The 17,434-nt window shown below is 43.1% G+C and overlaps 1 protein-coding gene across 2 annotated transcripts in view; it reads left to right on the top strand.

Moving 5' to 3' along the window:
• The window catches only part of KIRREL1 (kirre like nephrin family adhesion molecule 1), a 305,915-nt gene extending 294,058 nt beyond the window's left edge, over positions 1 to 11,857 (top strand). The window contains exons 14-16 of one of the 2 annotated variants that reach the window (XM_082275250.1): positions 1,729 to 1,800; positions 5,989 to 6,063; positions 9,792 to 11,857. In XM_082275250.1, the coding sequence (XP_082131376.1) occupies positions 1,729 to 1,800; positions 5,989 to 6,063; positions 9,792 to 10,262 (618 nt within the window). In that variant the 3' untranslated portion in view covers positions 10,263 to 11,857. The remainder of the gene's footprint in view (positions 1 to 1,728; positions 1,801 to 5,988; positions 6,064 to 9,791) is intronic. The other variant, XM_082275251.1, reaches the window with a different exon arrangement.
• Positions 11,858 to 17,434: the final 5,577 nt, after the last annotated feature.

Below are 17,434 nucleotides of genomic sequence, written 5' to 3'. Positions count from 1 at the left end.
GATGCTGAGTAAATAGATACCTAACATGTCATGCTTTAAAATTGCGTGTGCTTGTTGAATGCCGCCAAACTACGGTACTTAAAAATCTTCATAGGCGACGCTTTAGAAATGTCTACAGATTACCAGTTTAGAGTTACAGAGGAGCTCCAAAGCTAGGATTATTGGGTTAAATGTATGCCTCATGCTTACTGACGTGTGTGGGGGGGAGGGGGGTTCTGTGACAGAGACAGAGAACGCAGGTTCAGCTATGCTGAATCCTGTGATCTCTCCCTGTCTGTCACTGAGAAGATCCGCCTGCTTTGTTTACATAAGCAGGCGGATCTTCTCACACTTTCCCCGACGATCGGGGAAGAGAGTCGGCGGTCGCCGCCTCTACTCCTCCGGCCCGACTCCCGCTGTGTCTAAACACAGTGGGAGCGCCCTCTGTGTCTAAACACAGCGGGAGCGAGCCTCCGGCGGCGCGCGCACGCCGCCGAGACCACTACGAGTCCTGTGGCGTAGGTCTACGCCGCTGGACCCAGGGGAGCCGCACTGCCCACAGTAGGATTACTGTCGGCAGTCGGCAAGTGGTTAATGAATTAGAAAAAAAAAACATATTATATACCCCAATTTTTTTGTATATTATGAAAGATGATGTTACGCCAAGTAAATAGATACCAAACATGCCATGCTTCAAAATTGTGCTCACTCGAAGACTGGCGCCAAAAATACGATACTTAATAACCTCTATAGACGACGCTTTAAAAATGTCAACAGGTTACCAGTTTTAGAGTTACAGAGGAGGACCAGTGCTAGAATTATTGCTCTCGCTCAGGCGTTCGTGGCGATACCTCACATGTGTGGCGCGAACACCATTTACATACGGTGTGCGTGAGGTACGTATGTGTTCACTACAGCGCGCAGTGATGGGGGCGCTTTAAATTTTTTTTTTTTTTAATTTTATTACTTTTTTTTCGTTTTTATTTAATTTACTTTTTTTTTTTTTTTTTTTAGCAAAGGAGAAGTGATCACTAACACAGATTTGCACAGATTTGTGAACAATATTTGAGAAAAATAGGGCCTTTTGTGTACATAGTAAAAGTCTTAGATCTTTGAGTTCAGCTCATGAAAAATGGGGGGGGGGGGACTGGAAAAAAAAAAGAAAAATGGGGGGGCAAAAAGTGTTGCGTTTTATAATTTTGTTCAGTTTATGTGCCCACAGCAGTTGACTAAATGGCATAACCTATAGAACAATTGGAAAAGTTGACCCTACTGGGCAGTGCTCCCAAATCTCCAGTGCTGTAAAAGATATTTTAGAATTTTCTAACAATAATAGAAATAATTGGATATAAAAAAAGCTTGCCTTGTGATATGTGAATTCCGCACAGCACTTTAGTGATTATAAGACATAATGAAAAATAATAAAATAAAAATGTAAAAAAAAACAATGTCCATAGGCATAATAAAAAATAAAATACATTTAACAGAATAGCATGCCGAAGATTTATTCCAATCAATAAAGTGTGTTTGCAAGAATATTGATCAGATGATTGATAGAAGAATGTAAAGTATATATAAAATCCAAGTCTAAATACTTTGTATAGATAAGTCTATGTGTGTGTTTTTGGGATATTTGGGTGCAGAGCAAAACTGCATGGGGGGGGGGGGGGGCAAGAAAATGTTTGCCCCGGGGTCCAATCCATATTAAAGACAGCCCTGATTAGGGTGACAACTCTGCTCTGATTTCAGGAGCAGTGCAGCATCTTTGCCGCCCCGTCTCAGGAACCTGCATTAGGTGGACTTCACTGGCAGGCTCAACAGGTATTTATGGGACTTTTCGGGGAAAGGAGTGGGTGGGGGGGGGGTGGTGGTAACTGTAAATGAACATGCACAGATCTTTTAACCACCTGCTGACCGCTCACAGTAAATATACTGCGATTGGGCGTCAGGTACAGGCACAGTCACTTACATCAGCACGCCGTGACCCGACGCGTTTCGTCATATATGAAACGCGTTGGCTCACGGCGTGCTGACGTCACCAGCGTTACCCGGAAGAACGGGCAGAGCGATTAGCCGGCCGGCTTGTTTTTCTAGCACAGTCACTTACATGTACGTGAGTAGCCTTTTTACCAAAGACATGTAGCAGAATGCATTTTGGCCTAAATTTTTGAAGAAATAAGATTTTTTTTTTAAATTTTATTTTTCTAATGGGTTTTCTAATGGGTATGTTTTACACCAGAAAGTAGAAAATATTGTTTTTATTTTTAAATTTTCGGTCTTTTTTCATTTATATAATAAAAATCAAAAAACCCAGTGGTGATCAAATACCACCAAAAAAAAAAAACGTAATTTATGTGAAAAAAATTTATTGGGTACAGTGTTGCATGACCGCGTTATTACCAGTTAAAGTATTGCAGTGCGGGATAGCAAAAGAACTCCCTGGTCATGAAGGGGGTAAAACCTGGAGGTCAAGTGGCTAAAAAAAAATAAATAAGTGTATAAAAACTAATGAAACCTGATGGGAAAAATGGGAAAATAAGTATAAAAAATATTTATAGGTGTGGGCTGTGAATGTCAAAAAGTGCTAAAATAAATTGAGTAATACCACTACTGTAGTAAAAAGCAATAATGCACACCATAAAATGAAATAAATACATCATATGAGTGAACAAATCTATAAAAGGTCCAATCAAACAGTGACACTAATAAGGTGACTAAGTGCAAAGTGATAAGTATAATGCACCAACAAGCTAGGAGATATAGCAGTGATATAACATATATCACAAAACTGTGCTAGATTGAGTAGCAGTAAATAAATTGGAAAAATCAATCAAATTAATATGATAAATATAAATCAGTGTAGAGTCCCTGCATACATACTGTATATCTATATAAATATATATAAAGTCCATGAATGGGCTGATCCCAAACAAAACTTGAGATTGGATGGTGAGGTAGAAGTGCTTGTGCTCCCTCTAACCCAATAATGCACTCACCAGAACAAATAACCCCTACATGGGGTATCACGCCCCAATGGATAGGTGGATATGGTGAAAATCAGTCCGTCTCAGATCTTCCTATGGGTGGGACGCCCCAATTCCTGGATAGGTTATCTGTTAACCAGGCTAGATCACGTATACCATGGGTCCTCAATCCGTGGGACAACCCCCATATGGACACAAACAGGAAAGGGCCATATAGTGTAAATCCGTGGATAAAATGTATTGGGAAACTGTCAGGTCACCTGTGGCCAGGTGACAACTGCACCCAGTTGGGGACAGGGGTGCACCGCAAGGTAGTGAACCCAATAGCTGACTGCTGCGGATGGACAGGAAACGTGAGCCCAAGATTCCCCAGGGCGCGGAGTCTAAGGCCCAGCAGGTGTCCACCAGAGCCTCTAGTGGTGAGGATGGACTTTGCTGCAACTGGACCCAGGTTGCAGCCCATGGGGTCCCGCGGGTCACGCTCTGTAGGGAGAGAGGGGAAGCAAGAGAGAGAGAGGGCCAAGCGCCGATCTAAGTGTAGCAATGCAGGTTTTTTATTAACACATAAGAAGAATATTACTCACAAAGGGTGCATAAAAGCAGGCATCTAAAAGCAGTAGGGGGTCTCTGAAGTCACATCCAGGGTGCACTGTCCGGTCCGGCAGTAGCGCTGATGCTGTGGAGGATGAGCGGTGATCTCCTGTTGCGAGGCAGGGGACGTGCTGATCCTCAGCGGTGGTTGTGCAGCGTGGGTCCGCCGGTCAGATGGCTGTGACGTCACTTCCTGAGACACCAGGAGGATAGAACTGCTCCGCTCCTTCTTCAGGCCGTGCAGGGGCCATTTTGGATGTGGTATTTATGCCAGTAGTGCGGGAGACAGATTACAGGGGCTCAGAAGGGACAAAAATTGGAGAAAAGCAAACTGGCAAAGGGATGTAGATGGCGAACAAAGAGTGTGAGACTAGAAAGAAGGAGGATAATGTGGATATCTAAGAGGGGGAGGGTGGAAGGAGAAAGGGGGGGAAAGAGAGGGGAAGCAGCCACTCAGGACACAAGGGATAGTGATGGGTAAGCCGAGGTCGGGGCAACAGGCAGACGAGGGTAACAAAGGGACAAGCCAAAGGTCAGGGACACAGGCAAACAGGAATAGTCAGAGACAAGCCAAAGTCGGTACACAGAAAGGTAGATACAGGCACACGGCAGACAGGAACACAAGCTAACAAACACTGTTGAACAGCAAAGCACACCTGCAGTGCATTGGTTAATATAGACTTCCTGGAATGGCCTGGAGTGGAGCCATACAGGGAGGAAAGATGAAATGAAGGAACATCAAACGTAATAAAAGCGGAGCTTCGGGAACGCAAATGCGTTCCGAAGACTGGAACCGGAAATTACGCAATGGTGCTCTACGCGTTTCGTCAGTCAGACGTCATCAGAAGGGGATAGGAGGGTCAGTAATCTGAGGGAGATGACCATATTAGTTTGCTGCTACTCCTTTACTGTCCGATCACAGGCTTGGGGTGGGGATGTGACCAAGCTTTGTTGTTTAACTGCAGTAAAGAAAAATGTGGTCGTCAAAATTGCTATGATGCTTGGCAGGACTGCCTGAGCAGAATTACAGTCCTTTTGGTGGGTAAAGCGACTCCCACACTGTATATGTAATTTAACAGTTTATTGAACAATTATTCTAGCTCCAAACCTCTCGTGTAACTCAAAAATTGTAACCAGCAAAGGCTCACTTTTAGGTATCGTAGTTTGGGGGTTTTATCCATGGGCAGTGTTACATGTTTGGTATCTGTTTACTCGGCGTAACATCATCTTTTATGTGTTACCAAAAATTAGGTAATATACAGTGTCTGTATGCACTAAAATTCATTAAAGTTTACTGTTTCCAAAGAAATTGTGTTTGAAAAATCGTTGCGTAAATACCATGTGAAATAGAAAAATTGCAGCAACCACCATTTTTTTCTCTAAGGTAGGGTTTCTCAACCAGGGTTCTGTGGAACCCTAGGGGTTCCTCCTGAGGTTGCTAGGGTTCCTCCTGAGGTTGCTAGGGTTCCTCCTGAGGTTGCTAGGGGTTCCTTGAGCTATGGACAATGTCTGCCTCTCCGATAAGTTCCCAATGACACCATTGTTCCTTTTAGCTATCTGTAAGTGGGTAATTCTTCCCAACGATGACAAGAGTAAGGAGCATTCTTCCCACTGACTGTCATGAGTTGTGGATTTTTAATCTTTAGCAGGGGTTCCCCCGACACCAGAAATTTATTTCAAGGGTTCCTCTGTGTTGAAAAGGTTGAGAAAGGCTGCTCTAGGGCCTCTGCTAAAAAATATATAACGTTTTGGAGGTTCTAGGTACTTTTTTAGCAAAAAAGATTAGATTTTTTACATACATGTGAAAAGTTTTAGAATAGGCCTGGAGCTGAAGTGGTTTAAGATGTGTGTTATTAATGGCGCTTTTCCACTGCATGGAACCGAACGGTTCGGCTCGCTTTTGCGCTTTTCCACTGCATGGTACCGCCGGTACGGTACGGCGGCGCTTTTCCACTACATGGAACCGAACGGTTCGGCTCGCTTTTGCGCTTTTCCACTGCATGGTACCGCATGGTACGGTGTTGTAACGGTTCGGTACGGTACGGTACGGTGCTTTTCCACTACATGGAACCGAACGGTACGGCTCGCTTAAACAGTACCACCTTGGTTGTGGTTCCAAGAGGGCCGTACCAATACCATGTCCCACAATCCTTTGCATGCAGCCTTGACTGTTTGTCACTACTAGCAACTGATTGGTCAGAGAATCGTTGTTATCCCACCCACTTACTACTTTAGTGGAAAAGCAAACCGTACCGAACCGTTCCAACACCGTACCATGCAGTGAAAAACCAAACCGAGCCAAGCAGGGCCGAGTGGAGCCGAGCCGGTACTTGCAGTGGAAAAGTGCCATTAGTATATAGCATGGACAGGTTTGCTTAAGGTCTTTTTTTTTTGTAAAAAAAATAAAGTCTCAAAATATTCTCCTTTTTCTCAGTCTTTTAAGGATGACGTGGACCTCAAACAAGACCTACGTTGTGACACCATCGACCGAGAGGAGTACGAGCTCAAGGTGCGACACCCAGCTATATTCAACCAATACCAATAAAAAATCTAAGACTGGGCAATCACAGGATCTAGAGTTACCACAGGTCCCTTGGGTGGGACGCAGCACGGTGTAGCACTGACCAAATGATGCTGACAGATAGCCTATTCGGCATCATCTAGTCACTAAACTAAACATCAAGTCACTAAACCAACAGTAATCTCGGCTTGCACCTTGTCTTAAGCACGAAAAAGAGTTGTTTGGCATGCAGGATAATCAAGTCATGTGTACTATTAGTGTAATGTGTAAATTATTATATAAGACTCTATCTATTTATTATTTCTTTTCTCTTTGTCTTTCTCTATCTCTTATGAATATGGGGGTGAAGCAAACATTTACTATACAGTTGCATACCTTTAGAGATTTGAGAACAATTTTTCGAATGTGATTTATAAACTGTCTGGTGGAGATGATCCAGAACCCCAATTACACTTCTGTGAAGTTAGGGGGAGATGGTGGCAACAGATTTGTTGCAGAGAACGAAGTGGACCTGCATCAGATACGGGACAAGAAGTACCTTGGCCTGGTGGTGGTACATAAAGCTACACTTGAGCATAGCCCAGTATCCGGTTGGAGACTTACTAACCTGATGGATTTCAAACTGGACAGACTTCAGAAGAACATATTATTCAGCTTAGAGTGCAATTGTTCAGGACAGTTCCTCCAAAATGGATTGAGATGGTCTTCATGTTAACCAAAGCTTTCCGTGGATTTACAAAATATCCAAATGGACATATCAGGCTAACTCTGGTGCTCTTGAATGTAGTTTTCGACTTTGCTCCTGTGGACTTTTTTTTTTTATTTATTTATTTATTTTTTTATTGAGGACTGGCCAAGTGCTACTTTCACAGATGGACCAGATTTTGGATTCTGACTTAACCTTCGCCTTCTGTTTCAAATACCATGTAACCATCAGTGCCAAAAAACAAGGGTCGGTCATCAAAGTTATATCTGCTGAACAGTGGCCTAGCGTGGGTTGTCAGCGCCCGGGGGAAAGGCAAGTAATTTGCGCCCCCTAACCTGTGGACTTTTAGCACTCCCTGAGTCCCTTCCTACCATAGTACTGACCAGCCTGATTCCTATACTGACCTACCTGTCCACTACGCTAACCTACCTGATTCCTATACTGGCCACTACACTGACCTCTACACTGACCTACCTGTCCATGACACTGACCCTTACACTGACCTACCTGATTCCTACCTGACCACTACACTGCCCACTACACTCCACTGCCCACTGCACTGCACTACACTGCCCACTACACTGCCCACTACACTACACTGTCCACTACACTACACTGCCCACTAAACTACACTACACTGATAACTATGCCTCCTCCCCAGACTGTGTCTAGTCCTGCAGCCAGCAAAATGACTTACCTGTGTCTAGTCCTGCAGCCAGCAAAATGACTTACCTGTGTTTTGCTTTCATGATCCATCCGCTCTGCCACATGGTGAAGACGACGACTTAGATGGCGAGGCGGGCTCCAGAAGCGAGGCGGGGCTCCAGAGGTGAGGCGGGGCTCTGCCACTGGCGAGCCCTGCTGCCGCACATGACAATGTTCGCCCAATCACAGGGCGCCAGCCGGCCATCATTTAGCCTGAAGATGGCGGCGGCTGGAGTGACACGCTAGAAAGAATCTTTAAAGTTTGCTTAAGTGACACTGGCGCGGGATGCGCCCCTCCAAATGTTGCGCCCGGTGCCGCCAGCACCCCCCACGCTATGCCACTGCTGCTGAATGTACAAGCGTATTTCTCCTAACCAAACACAGAAAATGCATTGGAGGGAACAACAAGCACAGTGTTGGTATAGTAATACAAATATGAGAGTCAAAATTTTTAATGGTTGAAATAAACTAAACACGAATGTTATCCCCAACACTATTCCAGGCTGGAGCTTGGTTCAAAAGAGAGGTAGTTTTAGTATCCTTTCAAGAAGTTGACAGATATTACAACTGTTTGTTTTATCCCCCTCGCAGCTTTGATGACCAGACCTCATAACCATCTCTTATTTTTGTAACTCTGTGATTGATGAACATCGGCCACGAGCTAACATGTATCTAAATAAGATGTGTTTTTTTGTATATGTCTGTAGTCGAAAAAACATTTTTACTTGACTCTCTTAATAAATGTATGCACCTGTATAGTGACTTTTGCTTCACTTTTGTATTAAAAAGCACATGCCCTATATGGCCAAAGGTTTGTGACACACCTGACAATCACACCTATACAAGCTTGTTGGACATCCCATTTCAAAACCATGGGCATTCATATGAAGTCCCCCCCCCCCCCCTCTTCCCTTTGCATCTGTAGAACAGCCATTCTCAACCAGGGTTCTGAGGAACCCTAGGGTTCCTCCAAAGGTTGCTAGGGGTTCCTAGCTTAGGATCTCAGTTCTCCAGCACTGGTTTGAAGGACCTTGTAGGTTTTGGGACCCTCAAATTATTCATGATCCTGTAGGAAGGAGCAGGAATGCCAGCTTAATTTAGGTGAGCATGCTGGAAACCAGGTGTAAGGTGAGAAGTTTTTTATGTATTTCCTCCAATGCTCTGAGTCAGCTATTCTCAACCAAGATTCCTTGGAAGACAAGGGTTCCTCCAAAGATTGCTAGGGGTTCCTTGAACTGTGGCTGCTTGACCTCCCACTGGCCACCAATGTAAGGAGCATTCTTCCCACTGACCACCAATGTAAGGGACATTTATCCAACTGACCACCAATGTAAGGGATGTTCTTCCAACTGGCCACCAATGTAAGGGGGCAATCTTCTCACTGATCACCAATGTAGGGGAATTCTTCCCACTGACCACTAATGTAAGGGACAATCTTCCCACTGACCTCCAATGTAAGAAGCATTCTTCCCACTGACCACCAATGTAAGGGACATTTATCCAACTGACCACCAATGTAAGGGATGTTCTTCCAACTGGCCACCAATGTAAGGGATGTTCTTCCAACTGGCCACCAATGTAAGGGGGCATTCTTCTCACTGACCACCAATGTAGGGGAATTCTTCCCACTGATCACCAATGTAAGGAGCATTCTTCCCACTGACCCCCAATCTAAGTACAATCTTTCACACTGACCTCCAATAAACTGAAACTGAGACCTGAAAATTAGTTTAAGGGTTCCTCTGGGGTAAAAAGGTTGAGAAAGGCTGCTCTAGAAGCTTCCACTGTTCTGTGAAGGTTCCCCACAAGAGTGTGTCTTTAGGAATTGACGCCCCATTCAACCAAAAGGGCATTGGAGAGGTCAGGTATAGATGATAAATAGGAAGAACTGGCTCACAGTCTGCATTTAAATTCATCCCAAAGGTGTTTAGTAGGTTTGAGGTCAGGGCTCTGTGCAGGTCATTCGAGTTTCTACACACCAAACGCAACGAATCATATCTTAATGGAGCTGGCTTTGTGCACAGGGACACAGTTATTCTGAAACAGAAAAGGACCTTCCCCAAACTGTTGCCACAGGGTTTGAAACACACAATTGTCTAAATTGTCTTTGTATGATGTAGTCATATTAGTAGCTGTGATGGCCATGTGTCAACAAACTTTTGGGCATATAGAGTATATATTTAATCAGAAGTCTCTTCATATGTTAGCACAGACTCCACTAGTGTTTCTTTTTCTTTCTAATTCTATGATCATGTTTCCATCTTCATCACTGTTTGCCATTGATCATACTCCTCTTCTTCCCTAGGATCCAACCAATGGATATTACAATGTCCGAGCTCATGACGACAGGCCGACATCCCGATCTGTGTTGTATGCAGAGTACCGTAATCCTGGACCGGCACGGTTTGATGCTCGCCCTTCGTCTCGTCTTTCTCACTCCAGTGGCTATGCCCAGCTGAACACCTATAGCCGGGCTCCTACGTCAGATTATAGTACAGACCCTACTCCCACAGTTACATCTGCTACTACAGATACCACCAGTCAACTTTCCTACGATAACTATGAAAAGTTTGGGACACATGCTTTCTCAACTAACGCTGGCTACCCTACATACAGGCTTGGTTACATGCAGCCAACCACAACAGGTATGGATCGAGGACCTTATGATACTTTTGACCCAGTTGGGAAATTCGCAGGAGCCACCCGTTTCTCATACACATCCCAGCATTCTGACTATGGACAGAGGTTTCAACAAAGGATGCAGACACATGTCTGAGGACTGACTTATAGTGAAAATCGGCAGGCAAAAAAAGGGGAAAGTCAACGGGGAGACGTCCTTCAGTTATGCCTTCTCTGATACAATATCAATTCATGAGACCGCACTCTTGGAAGGAAAACAAGCTCTTACCGTGTCTTCTGATACTCAGGGACCTTATTGTCTTGATCTCAGAAGTCCCCAAGAAAACAGTTGAAGTTGCCCGCCAGGCAGAGCCTTGAAGTTTTGATAAGGAATAAGATGCCAAACAAAAAAGCTGGCCTTTTAGCACCTGACCATTCCTTGAATACCACTGATTTTGCCATCTGGTGTATGGCAAATGCTTTGACTTAGACCTCAGCTCGGTACTGGTGAAGCTTTTCATTCCGCCAATAAGTTCCATGAATCACTTTGGTCTTTTTTTCACGCAAACTCATTTCTGGTTTTTAGTTATCTCCCTAACTGCCAGGAATGTCATGCCATCACTGACGAGAGGCAATTGGTCTTGCTATTGCAAGGTCTTTTGTAGGTATACATTCCAGCTGTTGGAATCAAAGAGAAGAAGAGGAAAATGCTGATTCCACGTTTGGCCACCACCACTTTTTCAGTCAATTGTCTTCACCATCCTGGTATTTTCAGTAGCAGCTGTTGGCAAAGTGGAGTGGCTAGGATTTGGACAATCATTAAACCAAGCTTGGGAACATTTTGTGGATCAGTTTATAAATTCTACTTTTTTGGGATACTGATGTTCATCCTGCTTCAGGAACACATGGTCTAGAATTACTATCAAGTGCTATGCCGTAATACGCCTACCTACCTGCCCGTCGGAACGGGTAACAGTGTGTGAAATTACGAGGCACTCCTTCACTCCTGTTTGTATTGTACGTGTACTTTACGTCGATCTCTGAGAAGAGACGTATACACCATTTTTATAGTTATTTTTACTTTATATTCTTGCTGCATATTTTTGCACATCATTTTTTTTGGCTTTTTATTTGTAACTTGACTTTTTTGACCTTTCTCATATAGAGGTATTATATTGGGCTTGTATAGGCAGTAAGAATAACAGGTTTCACATTTCCAAAATCTCCACCATTGGGTGAAGGTTAGTGTTTGAGAAAAATACTCATGGACAAGTGGTCTAAGATCTTGGTGATATGAATGGTGATACTAAGATCTTGGTGAAACAAATGGTAATACATTATACTGTATATAGCCAAAGGTATGTGGACATCCCTCAAAATAGTGGACAAAGCAGGTTCCAAAAAGTGATTTGTTGAATTTGGTGTGGTCTGCATAGAGCCACGCTGAACACCATTGGGTTTGATTGAAACACCAAGCCAGGTCTTCTTCTCCAACAATACTTGACCCGAAAAATGCTCTTTTGGCTGAATGGGCACACATTCCTACAGACACACTCCAAAATCTTTTGGAAAGCCTTCCTAGAGGGGTGGAGTCTGTAAAAACCGCAGAGGTGGCCAACTCCATATTAATAGCCATGGTTTTGGAATGGGATGTCCAACAAGCTTGTTGTTTTCGCAGGGGAGGTCAATTTGATATTATTACCCAAGGTTTTGAAATGATTGTCTACAGACTTTGGTCATATACAGTGTACACACTAAAGCCCCGTACACACGCAACAATTATCGGCCGAACGATCATCCGTCTTTTGTCCAGAGTGGTGTTTTGTTGGTTGGAATGTGCGTAGACTGCACACAAATTTTCTCACCCGACAAAATTCTACTTCAGAAGTGATGTCATGTGTTGGTTTGCTTTCTTTGTGTTCTTTCTTCTCTGAGCATGCCCAGTCTTGCTCATTAGATTTTTCGCTGTCGAAATCTGTACTGATGTCACGAAAATCGGCCGTGTTTTGACGGCGGACAAAGATTTTATAGCCTGCACACCAGATTTTTTTCGGCTGAAAAGTCGGAGTCGGTTGTCGGAAGCATCATACTAACAAGCCGAAAATCTGCAGATCGGTCGTCGGACGAAAATTCCCTGCCGATTTTCGACGCGTGTGTACGGGGCTTTAGGCTTAGCAAACTCAATGGTTAGACAGATCTTTATAGTAATATTCTGGTAGCCAATATTGCTTGGTAATGATGATTATTCAAAGCGAATGCATGTATTGGAGAATGGAAGATGAGTTGGTACCAGGCAGGTAAAGCTATGGAATCCAACGTCCACAAGGGAACATAGGTAGAGTTCACGGTAAAAAGGCTGAAAAGTCTACAGACTACTTGAGTGCTTTTTAGCCAAAAACTATTTAATGATCACACCGAAATTTTATTCCAAAATTCTAAACGCTCCTGTATAAAGGTTAGTTCCTCCACATTAATTTATTATACAGCATACACTTTTGAGGGAATCCATACTGTTATCTGTATTAATTTCCATGTCATGCTTTCATACTGCAACTCATAAATTCATTTTTTGTTTTATTTATGCAAAAACCTAGGAGAAAAGAGTGGTGACACTGCCAATCCTGACGCTGATTGACTGAAAATAATTTGAGTTTTTCCCTTTACTTCCTGTCCTGAAGACACAACAGGAAGTGAAAGGATACCTTTCCAAAGTGAGGGAAAATCTCCTCTTAGACAGTTATCACCGTTACTGTTCCCTTTGGAAGATTTCAATGTATTCCTGTTCTAGTGACTAAACTTGTACCTTATAAAATTTTGTTTTTTCCCTCACATTGAGTCCTGGTGAGAGGATATTCTCCCTAAAGGGCACAGAGGAACAATAAAAACCGGATACAATACTAACTATTGCCTACATCAAGGGTCTTCAGAGACTTTGGCCAGTGGGAGTAGAACATGTTCCAACATCAGTGTGAGTAGACAATGTCTCAAGCTTAGTGGTCAGTCGTTGATGTCAGGAGGAGAAGAAGTTCCCCATCATTGGTGTCAGCGGGAGGAAACGTGCCCCATCATTGGTGTGTGGTGTGGAATAGTCTCCCATCATTGGTATTAGTGGGAGGAATAATGCCCCACCATTGGTATTAGTGGGAGGAATAATGCCCCAGCATTGGTATATGTAGGAGTAGTAGTGCCCCATCATTGGTATCAGTGGGAGGAATAGTGTCCCATCATTAGTGTCAGTGGGAGGAATAGTGCCCCATCATTGGTATTAGTAGGAGGAATAGTGCCCCACCATTGGTGTCAGTGGGAGGAATAGTGCCCCATCATTAGTGTGAGTGGAAGGAAAAGTTCCCCATCATTGGTAGCAGTGGGAGGAATAGTGTCCCATTATTGGTATCAGGGTACGGAAAGTGCCCCATCATTGGTATCAGTGGGAGGAATAGTGCCCCATCATTGGTATCAGTGGGAGGAATAGTCCCCCATCATTGCTATCAGTGGAAGGTATAGTGTCCTATTATTGGTATCAGTGGGAGGAATAGTGCCCCATCATTGGTGTCAGTGGGAGGAATAGTGCCCCATCATTGGTGTTAGTGGGAGGAATAGTGTCCCATCATTGGTATCAGTGGGAGGAATAGTGCCCCATCATTGGTATCAGTGGGAGGAATAGTGCCCCATCATTGGTATCAGTGAGAGGAATAGTGCCCCATCATTGGTATCAGTGGGAGGAATAGTGCCCCAACATTGGTATCAGTGGGAGGAATAATGCCACATCATTGGTGTCAGTGGGAGGAATAGTGCCCCATCATTGGTATCAGTGGGAGGAATAATCCCCCATCATTGATATCAGTGGAAGGTAAAGTGTCCCATTATTGGTATCAGTGGGAGGAATAGTGCCCCATCATTGGTGTCAGTGGGAGGAATAGTGCCCCATCATTTGTGTTAGTGGGAGGAATAGTGTCCCATCATTGGTATTAGTAGGAGGAATAGTGCCCCATCATTGGTGTCAGTGGGAGGAATAGTGCCCCATCATTGGTATCAGTGGGAGGAATAGTGCCCCATCATTAGTGTGAGTGGGAGGAAAAGTTCCCCATCATTGGTAGCAGTGGGAGGAATAGTGTCCCATTATTGGTATCTGGGTACGGAAAGAGCCCCATCATTGGTATCAGTGGAAGGAATAGTCCCCCATCATTGATATCAGTGGAAGGTATAGTGTCCTATTATTGGTATCAGTGGGAGGAATAATGCCCCATCATTGGTGTCAGTGGGAGGAATAGTGCCCCATCATTGGTGTTAGTGGGAGGAATAGTGTCCCATCATTGGTATCAGTGGGAGCAATAGTGCCCCATCATTGGTATCAGTGGAAGGAATAGTGTCCCATCATTGGTATCAGTGGGAGGAATAGTGCTCCATCACTGGTGTCAGTAGGAGGAATAGTGTCCCATCATTAGTGTGAGTGGGAGGAATAGTGCCCCATCATTGGTATCAGTGGGAAGAAAAATGACCTATCATTGGTGTCAGTAGGAGGAATAGTGCTCCATCATTGGTATCAGCAGGGATAATAGTCTCCCATCATTGGCATCAGGTGAGCAATAATGCCCCATCATTGGTGTCAGTGAAAAATTCCCCTATCGTTTATATCAGTGGGAGAATTTACGCCCAATCATTTATATAAGTAAAAGGAATAGTACCTTGTATCAATGGGAAGAATAGTGCCTCATTTTAGTGGGAGGAACAGGGCCAAGGTTAGGGCAACCAAAGGGCTCCATCTGTCCCACAGGCCACAGTTTTTTTATTCATTGGCCTAAATTATCCAAAATGTAAAAAGTAGGCTTTAAATACACTTTACTTTTTTTAAAGTCTTAAAAATACTTAAACCAAGTGCTCAAAATATTCCAGAAGACACGTCACAAGTACAATGTGTTGACCAGCATTTTAAACTCATAAGCCTGTTTCCATTATATCCAATTGTTATTTAAACCCATGGCCATGACTAGTTCAGTTCCCTTTTACTTCAGGTGCCTTAACACTTGTAATTGTTAAGGGTTTGTATTTTTACAAAGCAAAAAAATAAAAAATAATAAAAAGCAAAAAAAATAGAAAAAAACAACTGTGTTTGCTAAGACTTGTAAAAGCATGGTACTTATTAATCCTATGGGATTCTCGATGTAATTCAATTTTATATGCTGAGCCTACTCCCCCTGTAAATGGCCACGGAATCTTATATACATTAAGAAGATATGTTTACTGTGACGTATGTCGATTTAATATCTTAATTCTTGATTAAGCCCCTATCTTGATTTTTTGCTTAGAATGCAGAAAGAGAAGCTCTAAGCCTGTAGCAAAAAGTCCAGAAATAATTTTATTAAGAGTTGTTATTTTATTAAATCCAACTTCTTTCGGGGACTCAACGTTCCCCTTCATCGGGCTTGAAAATCTTGAAAGTAACGGATGCTGGACCTTCTGGTTTGGCACAATTTTTCCAGCTGTAGAAATGTTCTAATCTTCATTCTAAATTGGTTTGAGCTACGAGCCTTCGTATGGCCATTATCCTCGGAAAAGGTTGCCTAAGGGCTATTTATTCCCAATATTCTCCCAATATTTTACCACAACATCTACGAATGGACCAACGGATCTAGCATCCTGCAATTTATTTTTCCTTTCCTATCTTTTATTTTTCCATTTACATTCCAAAATTGTTGTAGATAAGAACAAGCTCAACAAGAGATTATAAAACGTTAAGGTAAAATACTTACTAAAATCTCATTTTTTGTAAACAGCAATTTATGAAAATGAGGTATTAAGAAATTTCCAAATAATAAATAAAATGATTTAAAATACATTGTAAAGTTATATGAAATAGTGGTGATTTTAATTTGAAATTACATTTTTTTTTGGTGATTTCAATTTGAAATTACATTTTTTTTCACTAGTAGAATATAGTGTATCATACCATAACATGTATACAAAGCCCAAAACCCCCTTTTTTTTGTATTTTAGATTGGAGAATGGTTAAAACCATTCTTTTTTTGCCATCTGGGGTGATTTTCTTAGATTTCCTGTACAACAGTAGTAAAAAAAATTGGAAAATTGTATCAAGTACCAGAGGCGTAACTAGAACCTTCAGGGCCCCTGTGCAAGAAACCATGAAGGGCCCCTCGGACCCATGGCTGGGGCCCTTCCCTTCAAGCCTGGGGCTCTTCCCACTGATCTTTGGACCCTTTACTCTCATTGCGGTGTCCTTTATTACGGACCCTTTCACAAGTCCTGCAAAGACAGCAGAACATAACTGAACTGGATAGGAGGAGTGGCGGGGGCAGCATACAGAAGAACCAATCTCCTTCATTTTCCTCCTGCAGCTACAGGAGGAAAAAAGGAGGACAGTGATTTCTCTACATGCTGCCCCCACTGCCCCTCCTATCCAGGTGTACTGGGGAGCTGCGCAGGCCCCTTGGAGCATGGGGCCCGGTTGCAATTGCACCCCCTGCAACCCCTGTAGTTACGCCCCTGTCAAGTACCATTTTCCATTTATTCCTTTTAGTGGTGATTTCAATTTGAAATTACATTTTTTTTTTCATTAGTAAATTTCCTGTACAACAGTAGAAAGTTAAAAAATTGGAAAATTGTATCAAATACTTACCAAAATTTCCCTTTCCTGGCACCAACATAACAGCATACAACCACATATATGCTGCCATGGATTGGCACCAGAAAAAAAAAAATTAGGGTAAGCAATTTTTATAGAAATTTTTACCATTTTCCATCTATTCCTGTTACTCTGACAATTAAAAAATTTGGATTTTCCCTCACAGTGGACAAATAGAGAGGGTATATCTCCTAGACAGGGACATGAACGTCCAAAATTGAAAAAAAAAAAAACAAAAACAGTTTTGGCTTACGATTCACTTTAGTCGCCTCACAGGTCGCCGTAGGTCGCCTTCCATAGGGAAGCTGCGGACCCGTTCTAATAGGAGCGATACAAGTCGCTCCGACTTAGAAAAAGGGTCCGGAGCTTCTTTGGGGCAACCCGGAGGCGACCGCCATAGACTTCAATGTTATGAAGTCCGTGGCAGGCGCTCCGAGGTCGCTGCGCGCTGCTCGCACCGCGACCTCGGAGGTCGCCCCCCCAAGTCGGATCGCGGCAATGTGAACGGGGCCTAAATATCTTGTTTCTTTCCCAAAGAGAACCTACCTGATTTCCATAATCTATTTCTTAAGCTTTCTAAGTTTCAGTGGCTTCATAAAAACTGTGCGACCCCCCCCCTCCCCCTTTTACCTTGCAAAATCTGTTAAAAAAAAGTATCGTTATTATTTTTTTTTTTTTTTGTTTTTAAT

Source organism: Pelophylax lessonae, assembly GCF_965119305.1.
Source record: "Pelophylax lessonae genome assembly, chromosome: 13".
Lineage (NCBI taxonomy): Eukaryota > Metazoa > Chordata > Amphibia > Anura > Ranidae > Pelophylax > Pelophylax lessonae.
This window is presented reverse-complemented; position numbering and strand designations above follow the sequence as displayed.